Source organism: Necator americanus, chromosome III (assembly GCF_031761385.1).
Source record: "Necator americanus strain Aroian chromosome III, whole genome shotgun sequence".
Classification (NCBI taxonomy): domain Eukaryota; kingdom Metazoa; phylum Nematoda; class Chromadorea; order Rhabditida; family Ancylostomatidae; genus Necator; species Necator americanus.
The window spans coordinates 37,667,737-37,683,595 of NC_087373.1; the positions used below are offsets into that span (position 1 = coordinate 37,667,737).

At 38.6% G+C, this 15,859-nt stretch overlaps 1 protein-coding gene across 1 annotated transcript; it reads left to right on the forward strand.

Annotated features, from left to right (window-relative positions):
- Window positions 1–716: 716 nt before the first annotated feature.
- RB195_012222 (uncharacterized protein) lies at window positions 717–15,337 on the forward strand (the record flags this gene model as incomplete). The annotated part of the gene is made up of 44 exons (XM_013438080.2): window positions 717–770; window positions 841–1,003; window positions 2,065–2,198; window positions 2,258–2,417; window positions 2,483–2,619; window positions 2,752–2,847; window positions 2,926–3,063; window positions 3,114–3,242; window positions 3,680–3,856; window positions 3,921–4,049; window positions 4,173–4,307; window positions 4,406–4,519; window positions 4,582–4,739; window positions 4,791–4,986; window positions 5,068–5,238; window positions 5,978–6,226; window positions 6,314–6,461; window positions 6,755–6,881; window positions 6,957–7,035; window positions 7,130–7,266; window positions 7,393–7,575; window positions 7,968–8,037; window positions 8,096–8,263; window positions 8,322–8,423; window positions 8,525–8,633; window positions 9,627–9,718; window positions 9,784–9,996; window positions 10,054–10,141; window positions 10,230–10,354; window positions 10,425–10,623; window positions 11,205–11,329; window positions 11,441–11,541; window positions 11,602–11,707; window positions 11,789–11,878; window positions 11,979–12,131; window positions 12,346–12,410; window positions 12,533–12,628; window positions 12,978–13,062; window positions 13,118–13,279; window positions 13,584–13,682; window positions 14,180–14,290; window positions 14,360–14,499; window positions 14,835–14,963; window positions 15,250–15,337. 44 exons carry the CDS (start codon window positions 717–719, stop codon window positions 15,335–15,337), a joined length of 5,730 nt encoding a protein of 1,909 aa, XP_013293534.2.
- Between the last annotated feature and the right edge of the window lie 522 nt (window positions 15,338–15,859).

The window sequence follows — 15,859 nt, forward strand, 5'->3', positions numbered from 1 at the left end:
TAAGAAATAGAAAAAGAAGTTCAACATCAAAATCTCCGAACTCGGAAATAAGAGCATCGCTTATCTTAATGTGACTCCAGTCAAAGTCCTAGTAAAAAAAAAGGAAAATCAAGGAGTTCCATTAAAGAAGCAGAACTGGAAAATTTTGCAATCCACAGCAAACCAACATCCAACCCCTCGTTAACTAAAACGTCGCCATAGTTTCCATCAGAAAACAAGAACAAAACTCATTCCAAAGAACAAACACCATCAGCAGATGGAAACCGAAGTTGACTACGAGACGGAGACAGGACACCGCTAACAACAAACAAAGCATGATGTAAGGTCATACTACAACTCCGAAATGTAACTCAACCATTCTAGCTGTTGTAATCCCAAAACCTCCTCAGAAATACGGAGGAAAAGTCACAAAAACTAGGAAAAATCGAAAAATGTCGAAGTTCGAATTGCCTGCCGGCTGAGTTGGCTGAGTATTCCATATGCGTTCGTGCTGGGAGACCATTCGCTGACATCCCTGTGTCCTTTAAGATGCGTTTTTCAAAACGACGATTTCGGAACACAGTTTGCTCAAATACTGCTGTTTTCGTGTGTTTTTCTCGCATAGTGACATCGCTGGGATTTGCGTAGATTCCTCAAATTTTCAGTACTTGCTGATATTTAGGCTGAGTCGTCCCTAGGTAGGCCGTTTAAACTCCAATCAATGATTGCTCAGTGTCATGATTACTGAAAAAGATGTCGAGGTCAATTGTTTTACACCAAGAGACTATCAGGTAAACGTTCCGGAATTTTTTTAATCTTAGTTCTATTGTTTTGATCGCTGATTTATGTTTTTTTCTTTAGGTCGAACTTCTTGATAAGGCGTGCAAGCGGAATGTGATCGTTCAACTTGGGACGGGAGCGGGAAAGACATTTATTGCAGTTCTGTTGTTAAAGGAATATGGTCTCCAGATCATGTCACCGTTTGAAAATGGGGGAAAACGTGCATTTTTCATCGTGGATAAAGGTTAGCCTTCGGATAAACGAGCAACTACGCTTCTTTAGTCCTTACCTAAAGGTTTTTTACTCGTTCTCTTTTCCTGAGAACGGTCATGAAGAGATTTCTGCTGCCAGTGGATGGCCAAATAAGTTTTCTAGTTGGTCTCTGTTCTTAACCACCGGAAAAGACTGCTTAACCATAGGTCCGGTAGGGGGAGCCGGACCCTCCTCAGGTGAAGGGGTCTAGCTCATCGGGTGCAGCTCAAGCGAAGGGTGTTCCTTTACCAACTATTCAAAACTCAAGGGGGTCCTTTCGCCTACCGTTCAAAAGTGAGGGAGCGGGGCTTGGAGCAACTTTTGCATGTATGCGCTTAACCTAGAGACCTGCGCTCGCGAATGAAGGATTTTCTTAGGAATCCTTCCGCAATGGGGTTTTATCTTTTTTTTTTGTTAATATAGGGTTCAGAAAACTGGTGTTTTCCAGCTATGGGTGCTAAAGGGTTGAACCAGACCCTCCTCAGATGAAGGGGATTTAGCTCATGGGGTGCAGCTCAAGTGAAGATTGTCCTTTCGCCAGCCGTCCAGAAATGAAGGGGGTAACTTTGCCAACCGTTTAAAAGTGAATGAGGTCCTTCACCCAACCGTTCAAAAGTTAAGGGTGTCAGAGCACCGGCTCCGACTATCGCGTCTATGTTTTCCAGCATCGTAATAGAATCCAAAGGAAACGAGTTTTTTTTTTCGCAGCACACTTTCACTTCTCTTAGCTGAGTTCTAGGTCACCACTAACCGTTTTAAGGACTGATCAATAAGTGATTTGATGCTTTTTGGTGTTGTGATGCTTAAAGTAAACATCAGTTGTATCTGTGGCGATTTTTTGGATAGAATTGTGGATATCTTTAACGTTCCTACCATATCTAGAGCTCGTAGGGTGACGAAAAGGTGCACGAAGTGTGGCCCATTAATAACAGCATTGAAATGAACTGCAGTGATTACGTAAGCCACGAAATTAGAAAGTGATGGAATTCAAAATGAAACATTTATGTAGCTTTTATGTATTCTGTCAGCTTTTCTATTTTTTTTTCAATTTAGTTGCCCTTGTTGACCAACAAGCCGATCATATCCAATGTCATACCACGTTGAACGTCGGAAAAATGCATGGTAATTTAAACAGTAATGTTTGGGACAATCAGAAATGGTTCGACGAATTCATGTCTGTACATAACGTGAGTTATGAAGAAATTTTACAAAGATGGTTTTTTTTGTTTCCACTGCCGTATTTCAGGTAGTAGTGATCACTGCTCAAGTGTTTCTGGATTTAATAGATCATGCATATTTCAATATTTCAAGATTAGCTCTTGTTATATTTGACGAATGTCATCACGCATTAGGAGTAAGACATCCATATCGTATTATTATGGATAGGATTATGCGGGTTCCTGAAGGTTCTTATTTAGCTACCTCGTTTACACATCGTATTTCATTTTCTATTGAATTCCCGTATTTTCAGAAGACCAGCCGAGGATTCTTGGGCTTACTGCTTCTCTGATCAACGATAAAACTCCTCCAAGACAGTTAGAAGCGAAACTTTCCAAGCTGGAATGCGTTTTGAACAGTGTTATTGAGACAGCTTCGGATTTGGTTGCGGTAAGTTAAGATTCCTGTTCCTGACAATACTTCCTCAGAAACATAGAGTGGTATCACTGTCATTCACTCATTCATTCATTCATTCATTCATTCATTCATTCACTCATTCGTTCATTCAGAATTTGTGTTCAGATCTCGAAATACGGTGCTAGACCAACTGAGTTTGTAGTAGCTTCATCGGACTACGATCCTAGTAGGGCTTGTGGAGGAGAGATACTCCTTCTTTTGGTTAGTTTTCAGTTCTTTTTCTCTGAGTACGTGTTACATTTCACGTTTTGCTGAAAAATCGTCTTTGGTGTGCTACAGGAAGACTATCGCAAGTTCTGCACGTCAACACAAGAGTTTGACCCGGATTTTGATATCGATCCACGAAAACCAATTCAAGAGGCACTGAATAGAACCTTAGCGGTTCTCCGACAAGTTGGACCGTGGGCTGCATGGAAGGTGAGCTTTTCAAGGCTGCATTTGAAGCTTTGCTTCTATGATTGCTTTAGGTTTCGCAAATGTGGGAAAAAGAGCTGCATAAGCTGACGAAACAATCGTTTCTGCAAGAGAAGACCGTAAATTTTCTTATAATGGGAGAAACATGTATGACAACAGTCAGGAAACTATTGGAGCCTAAGGTAATTACCGTTTGCATCTGTTTCGTTTTTCCTACCATGTGCAGTGCTCTGGTTTCGATTAGATTACGGTGCTTAATCAATAATTGCAGTAGGATAAATGTCATGTCCTTTACTTTCCAGTTAATTTGGGCTTTTTATACTCAGCTAAATGCTTCAAATTGCATTTTAATGCTCTAGAAGTATTTTTGATGCTTTTATCTTCATTGATATGAGTAGTAGAAAGTATTTCCATTTTCTACGAAGCTAGGGGATTTCTATACCGCATAAATCATATTTAAAACCTTTTGCTTCCTCAGGGAATGTTGACAAAATATGAAAATGAGAGTCTTCTCCTGATTTTGTCCAGTTTTCTTTCTGTGATCATTTAAAAGGCCTCTAGTCATCTTTTCGTATTTTTCTTTTTTTTCAAGGATTTTCACCTATATATTACTTTACAGATGAGACCAATCAAGAATCTTGAGAGCCTCTCACCTTATTTGCCGAATAAGGTTACTCGTTTGATAGAGATCCTGTCCCTCTTTAATCCAGAGCGGCGTACCGCGAAAGAAGTTGAAGAAGATCCGTTAAGTGGGATTATTTTTGTGGATCAACGATACGTTGCTTATACACTCAATGTGAGTTTCGTGTGTTTAAAACTGTTGATTTTGGTTTATTTCTAGATTTTCATGATCCTTTTAGGTCCTGCTGAAACACATTTGTCGTTGGGAGCCGAGCTTTAAGTTTATTCAATCAGATTTCGTGATTGGATTCAGCGGTGGAAGTTTTGCGTCGGATGATAGTCAGGGACTTCACAAGCGTCAAGCCGATGTATATGGTTTCATTTAAAAAGTTCTATTTCTTTTCCTCTATGCTTTTCGTGTGTTTTAAGAGATATATTTTGTAGTAAAGAGGCATCTCCGTTTTCCATTTGTCGCAATTCTTGATATCTAGGTGATTCGACGATTTCGTCAAGGCGAATTGAATCTGCTTGTGGCGACCAGTGTACTCGAAGAGGGTGTAGATGTACGACACTGTAATTTAGTGATAAAATTTGATCGGCCCATAGACTTCCGGTCCTATATACAAGTATGTTTTTCCAGTAGACGGAAAACCTCTTAGAATACATTTTACGCTTCAGAATTCTATGTTATTATGTGAATAGATGTTATCATCCTTGTTTTCAGTCCAAAGGTCGTGCACGAAAACGTGATGGTAGTGCCAAGTATTTTATTCTGGTGGATGAAGCGGATAGCGCCAAGTGTTCTGAAGATCTACGCGATTTCGTCCAAATCGAGAAGGTTTTCTTTCGACCCCATTTATTTCTTTCCTCGTCCCTGATTCATGTTCTTTTTCTGTGGAGATGCTTTTGCGTCGATGTCGCAATGTCCACAATCCTGGCATCGAATCCGACACCGAATTAGGACTTGTAGGAAATGTGGATAATTTGGTCCCACCATATATTGTCGAATCTACCGGTGCGCAGGTCTCTTTGTCATCTGCAATAGGATTAGTTAATAGGTTAGTGTGATCCTATGGTGTATCCTTTATCTTTGAATTTATTGTGTTCAGATATTGCGCGAAGCTTCCGTCCGATATTTTTACTCGTCTTGTGCCACAAAATCGCCTCATAACTGTGAATTACAACGGTAGAACATTGTACAAGGCTGAATTATTGTTACCTATCAACTCACCGATAAAACATCCTATTTCTCTTGAAACTCCTGTGGAGAACAAGAAATTGGCCCAAATGGCAATAGCATTAGAGGTGATTTTCTTCACTTCTGGGCTAAATTTGTTATTTTAGGTTAGTTTTGTTAGATAACTTTGTATTTCTCCGATATTCTAGGCTTGCAAAGTACTACACCGTAACGGCGAGCTGAATGACCATTTGCTCCCTGTTGGTCGGGAATCCATTGCTGAACTCCTGAATCAGTTAGATGAGGATCCAGATGAGTGGGCACCTGGGTTGTCGGCGAAAGTTGGATCGGCAAGAAGGAAGCAGCTTTATGACAAGAGGGTAAGTTTTGCTGAAGTTTCTTGGAGATGGAGGAGGTACAGATTTGGGCTTGTGGTTGTGGGTGCTTTGAACAATCTTTAAAACGCATTCTCTTCCCTTATTTGCGTGAAATTTTCTTATAACTACGAAGATTCAAAATGAAGAAACAGTCAAAAATAAAGAAATTCTATTACATCATACAGTCAGGAATGTGTAAATACAACTTTTAAACACAAAACAATCGAACAGAAATTCCTAAGCGTTCAACTTTTCCCTAAAAATGAGCTTTGGATTGGTCTAAAAACTTTAACTATAAGCATTTAGAATTAATGTAGCAGCCAAAAATATAGATTTTATTAGATTGATGAGTTGGATCGTGAAGGATACAGAATACGGTACTAATACAAGAATAAAAACATTTGAGCCTAAAGAAATCGGACAGAAGTTTCCACATGTCGAACTTTTCTTCACAAAAAAAGCATGGGACTGGACATTTATCGCAAGTCAGAGTGGTCGCTGAAGATATCTGCTCTAAGCGGAAAGAATCAACCAAACATTGTTATAAAATCTCAGATATCCAAGAGATGTGATAAATGTTGAGTTTACTCTTCATTACACTTCGTTGAGTCTTATGTGGACAAATCTGGAACGATCTTTTTAACAAACCCAATAATTCAATGAATTTTTCCAGTTTTTGTCCAGTATCCCTACAGCAAGGGTGCCCCTTTTTCACTTCAACCAAAATACTCTTCGATTCCAGGTGGCCACAGCTCTGCATGAAGCACTTCCTATAAAGGGTGAACCATGCTATATATACGTGATGGAACTGGAACTTCTCAAAGAGCCTTCACTAGAATCGAATCCGAAACGGCGTCGTTTTGCCAATCCACTAGATTACGAGTATCTATTCGGTTTTCTCAGCTCGCGGATATTACCGAAAATTCCACCATTTGCTGCTTATCTACGTCAGGGAGACATGCGGGTGCATCTTGTACGAGCTTCTACTCAGGTCGGCTTCATTGTAGTATCCTTTTTTGTATTTATTCCTTAAATTTTTTTTTAAATGTGGATGAGATCTGTATTGCTTCTTCTTCAGGTTACCCTTAACAGCCAGAATCTCACAATGATCAAACATTTTCACCATTACATCTTCAAAAATGTGCTACAACTCTGTAAAGCGAATCTAGATTTTCATATGGACGCATCCACACCTATTAATACATTGATTGTACCGCTCCGTCGAAGTTAGTTACTTTTTCTGCTTCTTAGCGTTATGTTTTCTTAGAATCTACTTACCTTTAGTTCCATATTCTTTTTTTTACCTCCTTGCACATAAATCTCCTTTAGGCTGAGTTTCAACCATTTAAGTGTTCTCAGGAATTGCGTTTATCCTAACGGCTAGTGATTTTGCTTAGCAGTGCGTTTATGACGGGTTAATTGCTTTCTAATGAGTATTTTTTCACCTTCCTACATCTCGCAGGACTTTTTCTCTAATCAGTTTTATTCATTTTCTTTTTTCATAGATTTCTTTTTGCAGCAGCTTCGAACATCAACGAAAAATTTGAGTACAGCATTAATATGAAATATGTCGAAGAAGTTGTTCAAATGATGGGTGACACACCAAGAGTTCCTGATGAGGAGGAGCGGAAGAATTTTAAGTTTAGGTAAATTTTGGTGTTTTTGTTTATTGGAGTGAAATTGTAGTTTTCCTGATACTTTGAGATTTATTAGTTTTGTAGAGCTGAAGATTATCGGGATGCTGTTGTGATGCCATGGTATAGGAATCTGGAGCAGCCTGTTTTCTATTATGTTGCTGAGGTATGTCTAACTCCTTTTACGTTCTCTGCGGTATGCTATGCTTCTTTTTTACCGCAAATGATTGTTTAGTAAGTTGTTATTCTATGTATTTAAGATCCTCGAGAATTTAACACCGTCATCTCCCTTCCCTGATGAAGAGTATTCTTCATTCAATGAATACTTCATCAAAAAGTACAACCTGGAGATCTATGATCAGACGCAACATTTGTTGGATGTGGATTTTACTTCTAAGTAAGTGCAGTGGTTTTTAAGTTTGTTTTTATTTGACTACATAACTTTTCTTTTTAAAAGATCGATTAAAACACTCTTGCACGCAGATCTGAAATCTATATTCAATATCAAAGAATACATTTGAAGCCGTCTAAACTTGCTGTTACCTCGTGCTGGTGGCGGAAGAAGGAAAGCTGCAACTCCAAAGGCAGAAGACAGTACAGCACTATCAAGACAACGTCAGATCTATGTCCCTGAATTGATGGATCGACATCCGATATCAGCGACGTTATGGAATTTGATCTCATCTTTGCCCAGCTTCTTCTATCGGTAAGATAATTCATTGAAGTTGTTGTTGTTTGAACAAAGGTCCGAAGTTACCTTGGACAGCGACGCACAGTAGTGAAACAAAGGACACTGTTTTGTTGTTCGCTGGTGTCGGATTTTCAATTTTTTCTTTTCTTTTTTTCTTTCTATTCAATTTTTAGTTTTTATTGATGCTAGTGAGAAAAGCATCACTAAATTTGTTTCTCTTTCATTTGTGCTTTTCTCACTTTTTGATTTCCTATGTATTCTATAGTGAGGTTAGAGCAAACGACGAGGTTCGTCCATCTCTATGCGCGTATGTCTTTCAAGCGGCTTGAAATCACCTGTGCTCACTTGTGTCTAGGAGAAATCATGCACAATTTGAGGTTACTCAGCGTCTATATTCCTAAATTTAGCATCAACCATTTGTTGTTGGCTGACGAACTTCGCCAAAAAATTCTTGTGGATGCGCTGGGATACTCGAAGGTAAGTCACATCATGTTGTTTGATTGATATCTCTAAGTTCATTCTGGGTCCGACTCAGGCAGACGCTGTGGTACCAGAAAACTACGAATGGGCGCCGTTGTCGTACCCCGCGACTTATGAAGAGAAGCAATCACTCATAGTTACGAAGATACAGCAGCTTAGAGAACAAAATCGTGCCAGTGAGATTGCTGCCGGGAAGCTTGCGAAGGATCAACTGGAGGATGAAGTTGGTTCTAAATAATGTCTGGAAAATCTATCCTCATGGGTTAGTGTTAATCTTACAGAACACCTTCGAAGTAGGCGTGTGGGTACCAGTTGTGGTTGAACCAGTGAACGATGAGAATGTCCCCCCGTCAAGTGTTGGTGGTGCAGATTCTTTTGACACAGTAGGTCCTCCATTGACATAACTTTCCTTCTTGTGGATGCGGTATGGGTATCGGTGTCTCCGTTCTGCTTTTTCGAAATCCAATTTATGTCAGCATTTCAGGTCGGGTTGATGTCGTCATCAGTCAGAGCTGGTGGTGATCTTTCTGACGATGAAGATGCTGATGCGGTGATGATGTTCGACTTTTCGAAGTATTTGGCTGAAAAAGCTGGTTTGTTCTATTGTTAATTCCATTACGCCTCGAGCTTGCACTGAGGATTGGAATCTGTGTCACTACTGATAATTCCTCTAATGATAATATTTTGAGAACTTCTTGTGGTTCCCCTTCTTTTATCATGCGTCACAGCAACCAGAAGGTGATGGTAGACGAAAGCTTAGTCCCTTCATTCTCCTCAAACACAAGGTAGCCGACCATATTTTACAATGAACACAAAACACAGTTAAAAGACGAAAAGTAATTTTGGAACGGTTGTTGGCCTACACAATGGTTTGCGGGGTCTAGCCAATTCATGTTAAAAGTATAAATGGGATATCAAGTGCACCCTTTCCCACTTTGCTGTTCTTCCGGACTTCTCTTCTGATGCAACGCTACCTCTCCAAGGTTCTGTAGCTCCTTCTGGACCAGTCGCTCTGGCAACACTCATGCCCTTCAACCGCTTCGGCTTGGATCCTCCCACTGAGACCCCAAAGGGGCGCTGAGACTTGGCGACGACCCGTTGCCTACTATAGGCTTCGCTGCAACCGTCTCTTTCCTTTCCAAACTACTTTGAGATACTATCTCCTTGATGACACTGTAGTGTCTTGGGGCCTGCTGTCAGGTGAAACGACGCTTCCAGTCCCTCACAGTCGAGCATTGGTTCCCCGCTACGAGGTGTGGCATTGCACCAAACGAACTGACCGACCTCGACTGTGAGCGAGCTCTTTATATAGAGGGGTTTCCGTGATATCACGTGCCTGGTACACATGTGACTGCTTAGTACCATTCAAATTCAAACTTATTAAATTGATAAAGCAAACAAATTGATAAAGAAACTACTTCCCAATTAGTACTAACATTCTACTTAAGCATATGCCCTATTTTTACCAGTTCCGAGGAGCTAACAAATTTGTCAATTTCTTCTTTCCCAATAACTAACACTTCTCCTTCAATTGCCCTTTTTTCTTACGAGGAGCAGCGGTATCCCATCGTTGCATTCCTTTTCAGGAGCAACAAAATCCAACTTCGCAGCACCAAGACCTGATATTCAAGCTTGTGGTTGGGGAGATTTCGACGATTTTATTCCAGACACACCATTCGTACGCGAATTGCTCGTTTATAACACATTTGATATTCTCAGCGCACTTGAGCTGTCCTTTTTAAGCAAATTCTTGGCTCTGCTTCCAACCAAATCGACATGACAAGCTTAATGGCCGATCTTCAAAGCAAGATTCTACCTCAAAACCCGAATGCTTGGACTCCTGCCGTAGAAAGCAATGTTGGAATGTTGGTGGACATAGACTCTACACCAGCGCCGACGAAGAAAACAGCTGCAGCTCCGGCGCAAATCGGGACCACCTTGTTGGAGCCGACCAAGGTATGAAAAGTTTATTGTTTTGCATTCGTTTTGAACTTACTGTAAAATTTTTCTCAGTTGTATCTGGACAAAATGGAAATGTTGGAAGATCGTGAACGATCGCAGAAGGAGGAAATTGTGGATTTAATGCAGTTCGATGATGGAGGTAGGTTCTTTAATATTGATAGAATCTCCCTATCTTCTTTTCTCTGTGTTTTCTCTATTTTTTTAAAAATTGTAACGTGAAGTTACAGACGAATCTGACTGTAAAACTGCGGTGGAATACGATTCAGATGAGGAATATGTGAAACTAGATGTAGGTGAGCGTCAGAAGTATGAACGAGATCATGCTTTTGCTTCAGAGTGCAAATTAATGGAGGTATGCTCTTTCTTTTTCGACTTTCAAAGCTTGAATCGCAAAATCCACTCCATTTTTCCTTTTTTTTAAGGGAGAAGTGCTTGCTCCCGAACTTCCTAACGGGAGAAATCGTTTCTCTTTTGCGTCGCCATCTCCATCCTCGAACAACATGGTAGTGAATGCTATGCCTCCATTTGAATACCATTCCGATGCGCTAGCTGAACAAAATCCTTATGGTGTCTCTCCGCGTTTGCTGTTGACAGCGTTGACAACGTCAAACGCTAACGATGGTGAATTTAAACGTTTTCGGTTATATTGACTTTTTTTTAAAGAAATTTATCCCTATTTTTCTTCAATTAATCTCATTACTTCTATCAGATCGGGTTCCATATAGAGTTTAAATCCATCTGGGCTAGTTTCCAATTCGTTTTTCTTGGGTTTACTTCTCTAACATACGCATAATGATTACAGAAGGTTACAATAGGATGTAGTTGAAATAAGTGAAAAAAAAACAAAAAGTGGGATCATTTGAAAATACCGGGATCAGCTTTCATTTTTCCATTTTCTTTCCTTAGCTAGAAATTTTTTCTTCACGATGTACAGGAGGCGGCTACCGCGTACGTGAATGATTATATGATTTGGCCGGAAACGGATTCCACTGTCTGGGCATTTTATTGAGTATCATGGGCATTAGTCCTCCTATTCCTTCCCATTTTTGTGAAATTATGCTTTATTTTTTTGTTATATCCATTCACTCACCCTTAAAATCTTCGTTATTTCGAGAAACTCTCTTCTAGGTTTCTATGGTTTTGTTAAGTCGGTGAAACTAGCTGTATTGTTAATTGCATGTTTATTAAGTGGATGTATTCAGGAATCAACTTGGAACGCTTAGAAACTATAGGAGACTCGTTCCTCAAGTATTCAGTAACGGATTATTTGTACCATTCGCATCCAGATCAACATGAGGGCAAGCTTTCCTTTGCTAGGAGTAAAGAGGTAAGTGAACAGTTACCAACATATATAAACTTTTTCCTACATTATGAATTTATAGCGATCTTAGATTTTCTATTGTATATTTTCTTAGATACTTCAGACATTTGGATTTAGGTCTCTAATTGCAATCTTTACCGGCTCGGTAAACGACTTGGCATCCCATCGCTTATAGTCGCGTCGAAGTTTGATGTGTACGATTCCTGGCTACCGCCTTGGTTCGTTACTTTTGTTACGTGGACCCTCCAATTTCTTCTAAACTCATGTAACCCTTTTAGTTATATGCCAAACAACGATTTCAAGGCGCCAAACTCAGCAGATGCAGAAGAGCGGGACAAGTTCATCGAAGACGTACTCGAGGGCAATGAAACAGCGCAGAAAATAGTGGGTATTTTTTCTCCAACAATTTGTACCAGCAAGACGGAACTGGTTAATGAATAACTCCTGTTGATAAGTTACTTTTAGCCTAAACCAGTCACCGGATGGGATCAAGCTGACGTCAATAACGATGTACGGCAACTGGAAAATGGTGTAGAGACGATCAACTTCGCGAAGGTATTGTTGTTTGTTTTTGTTTATCGTCTTTCTGGATTTTTCGTTCGCTTCATCTCCTTTTTTTTTGTTTTCCTTTCTGAGTTCCTATAAATGTTTTTAGCCGTCTGTCAGCAGTGCAGTGCTGGATGAACTGCCACCATTACCGTATAACATGCTAACGCAACAATACATCAGCGACAAGTCTATAGCAGATGCAATTGAGGCATTAATTGGAGCGCATCTCCTAACTCTCGGTCCTCGACCAACTTTAAAGGTAAAATACACAGAATTTTTCACGTTTTTGCTTCTTTTTCCTTCATTTTTTATCTTCCACTGTAGTGATTATTGACGTAAAACATTTCCTCGTCAGGAATGTAAATCCCAGCTCGATTGTAACTTAATGTAATTTCACTAATTTTACGTGTGATATTTTTTTCTATCCTTCTAAAATGGTGCTTTAGATCCTCCTAATCTTTTTTATCTCTAAGGTCATGAAATGGCTTGGTCTGAAGGTGCTAACAGATGATGTGGAAGCTGTTGATCCATTACTGGGGTAAATAACTTTCTTGCTATTTCTCATTACTTGAGTAGTTATTTTTATCCATTCATTCAGTTCTTATTTTTTTTTCTGTTTTGGATCACTTCTTCCTGCCTGGAGGATACGGCTGTTTCTAGATTTGTCAATACACCTGAGTGTCCTGATATGGCTCAACGACTGTTACAGGATATGTGGCAACAATTCAACTTTGGTCTGTTAGAAGATAGAATTAAGTAAGTATTTGTTAACGGTGACATAAGCTCATGGTGTAGAAGGAAGCGGTTTTTGGGTGTTCTTCAGTCTTTTCGTCGAAATAATTCTTCATTTCTTGCTTTGTTTCTCGTCTCTCTTTCTGCTATAATACACACTTCGCAAAAATTTCTGCCAGTCCATGGATTGCCGATGGTCTGTTGAAATTTTCAAACATTTGAGCATTTGTTGTATTTCTTTTTTTTTTGTTTGATGTTTAATTGACCAATAAATAAGTGGACAATGCTTCCAATGATTCTTAAACTGATCTTTCACAATTATGGTCATAAGCTTCTTAAATCTTTCATTTCTTTTCAATTTCTCATGTTTCAGATATCGTTTTAACAACAAGGCCTACCTCATTCAAGCGTTCACACATGCTAGTTACTTCAAAAATAGAATTACGGGTTGTTATCAGGTGAAAATACTCCTTTTTTTCCTTCTAAATTCTTCTATTATCTATTGTTTTACAGCGTCTAGAGTTTTTGGGTGACGCAGTGTTGGACTACATGATTACTAGATATTTATTCGAAGATGCACGTCAATATAGCCCAGGAGTATTGACAGATTTGCGTTCTGCTTTGGTGAACAATACCATTTTTGCTAGTCTCGCTGTGAAGTATGATTTCCACAAGGTACGATTTCTTTTTTAGGTCAATTTGAATGCTTTTCGATTTCATTTTTCGGTTTTATAACTTTTCTCTTGTTTGTAGAATTTTTTTTCGGGAATTTCACAAAAAAATTGGTTGGTGCAACATGAAACTTGCAATTTCTGTGTTCATGACATCCTAAAAATTGAAACTTCGCGTTGAGCTAACTTTGTGCATGTCGCGTGAGAAGTTTACGTCATGGCAATGTTTAAATTTTGTAAAATAAATTGTCAGTGTATCGGATAAGTTCAAGTGCCCCCACCGGGCCTTTAAATTTTGTTTATTTCAGCATTTTATCGCGATGTGTCCTGGCCTCCATCATATGATTGAAAAATTTGTGAAGTTATGCAGCGAACGGAATTTCTTTGATGCGAACTTCAATTCTGAGGTAGGAAAGGTTTCTTGAATTTCCTTTAATAGTTCTTAATGAATAGAAATTCGTAGCATCAGTAGGATTTGGAAGTTCTTAAATTGCTGTAGTTTTAATCTCCTTTTGATCGATATTGGGATAACATCTTATTGATGACGGTTCTGTTTTTACTTTGACTCTTACATTCCTTTTGATTTCCTTTTGATGCTATGATTTTTTTGTCCGTTAGAAATTATAAAGGAATTTATTAAAAGCAGTGGACATTGGATGCTTTTAATCGGCCATTTAATTAGTGAAACGAAGCGTTTGGTGGAACTCGTTCCCTTTCTCTCTTCGAAGATTCGCAACCGCACTTTTTTCGATGCCCGATCCGCCGACAAGCGTGTTTTGTAACTGTCGCTAAAACATTCAAGTGTTTATTACGTGTCAAAAACTAATCGGTGGAACTGGTTGCGAAAGTTAATCAGCCGTGTTAACTGTAATAACAGATTTGAAGAATGTTATTTTCGTTTAAGATGTATATGGTGACGACTGAAGAGGAAATTGACGAAGGCCAAGAGGAAGATATCGAGGTTCCGAAAGCAATGAGTGACATATTTGAGAGTGTAGCTGGCGCCGTGTATCTGGTACATTCTCGTCTGGAGAAAGAAAGGTTTCGTTCTGAGAAAGTTCTTCGAAGGTGTTTACGATTTTAGGATGCAAACAGAGATCTGGATGTTGTATGGAGAGTATTTTTCAATTTAATGAGACAAACGATAGAGGAATGTTGTGCATATCCTCCGCGATCACCTATCCGAGAACTTATGGAACTTGAGCCGGGCAAGACACGGTTTAGGTATGTCAGAGTACATTTAAAAGAAAGCATTTGTTGAAATTAAATAAATAAGTCAATAAATTCGTTAAAATTGCTAATCTGGATCAAATTTATATAAATAAATAGAAACAAATACTATCAATAAGTTGGTAATAATATGTTAAAAGTGAATTAAAATATTTGAATAATTGATATGATATGTTTCATAATTTTTGAGTTTGTTTGCTAATACGTTCGATGCTAGTACCTAGTACCTTTTTCGAAGTGGTCATTGATCTTGCAACTCTTTTCTTCGCTGTTTTTTTTCCTGCTCCTTTAAAATTGCTTCCCGTATCCAGAAATAATTTTCCTTTCAGCAAAATGGAGCGGATAATTGAAAGTGGAAAAGTACGTGTAACAGTCGATATTGGAAACAAAATGAAGTTCACCGGAATGGGCCGAAATTATCGCATTGCGAAGACGACTGCAGCTAAGAGAGCTCTGAAGTACGATAAGTTATCTCTTTAGTCATTTCTGTCTCTTTTTTTTTCTGGATTTTTTATTTTCTCTCTTTTTTGTAGTGATTGGTTGTTATGTTCATCCATAACCTTGAAACATAACTAATTTGATTGAGTTTAATTCAATTCTGAAATTTTAAACGCAGGAGACATTGTTGTTGTTTGTTTGTTAGTTTGTTTGTTTTGTTTCCTTGTTTTTTCTCTCCCACGACTGTGAATTCTTTTTTTTTTTGAAGTTTCATTCTCGTTTTCTCTATTTCTCACGTTCTTTTAGATACCTCAAAAGTCTCGAAGAACAAAAGTTACGCGATGCAGAACGTAACAATCAGAGCAACGGCGACAATAACTCGAACAGCTACTAGATTTTTTTTCGTTATTCTTTTCTTTCGATAGTGTATCACGTGTATTTTTTTCGTCAGAATTTGCTCCGAATAATTTTCGTCTTTGATCTAGTCTTTAAGCGTTTAAATTTTTATACGTGTGTATGTACAGTTGGGTGATGAACGTGTAAATCGTATCTCTGAAAATATGAAAACGAGCAGCATTGGGTACGCGTATACTGCTGAAAATGGTGACACTGCTTCTCTTACAGTTTTCTCCTTATTTAAAAATGTATTTGCTAGGATTTTCACTATTCAACTGATGTTTTTGAAAGTATTTTGTTCGATTCTTCGACGAAAAAAATAATTAGTTTTCATATTTTTCTTTCACTTGTTTCATTTAAAGAGATTTGTTTGTTTTACTTTTTTTTCGTTTTGTTCTCAAAGCTTTATGAAGCTATGAATGTTTTTTTTACTGAAAAGATATCTTTGTTTGTGTGTGTGCTCGGTGTTTTGATGAAGTTTTTGTATAATTTCATATTATCGAGGAGTTCAGATGAGTAC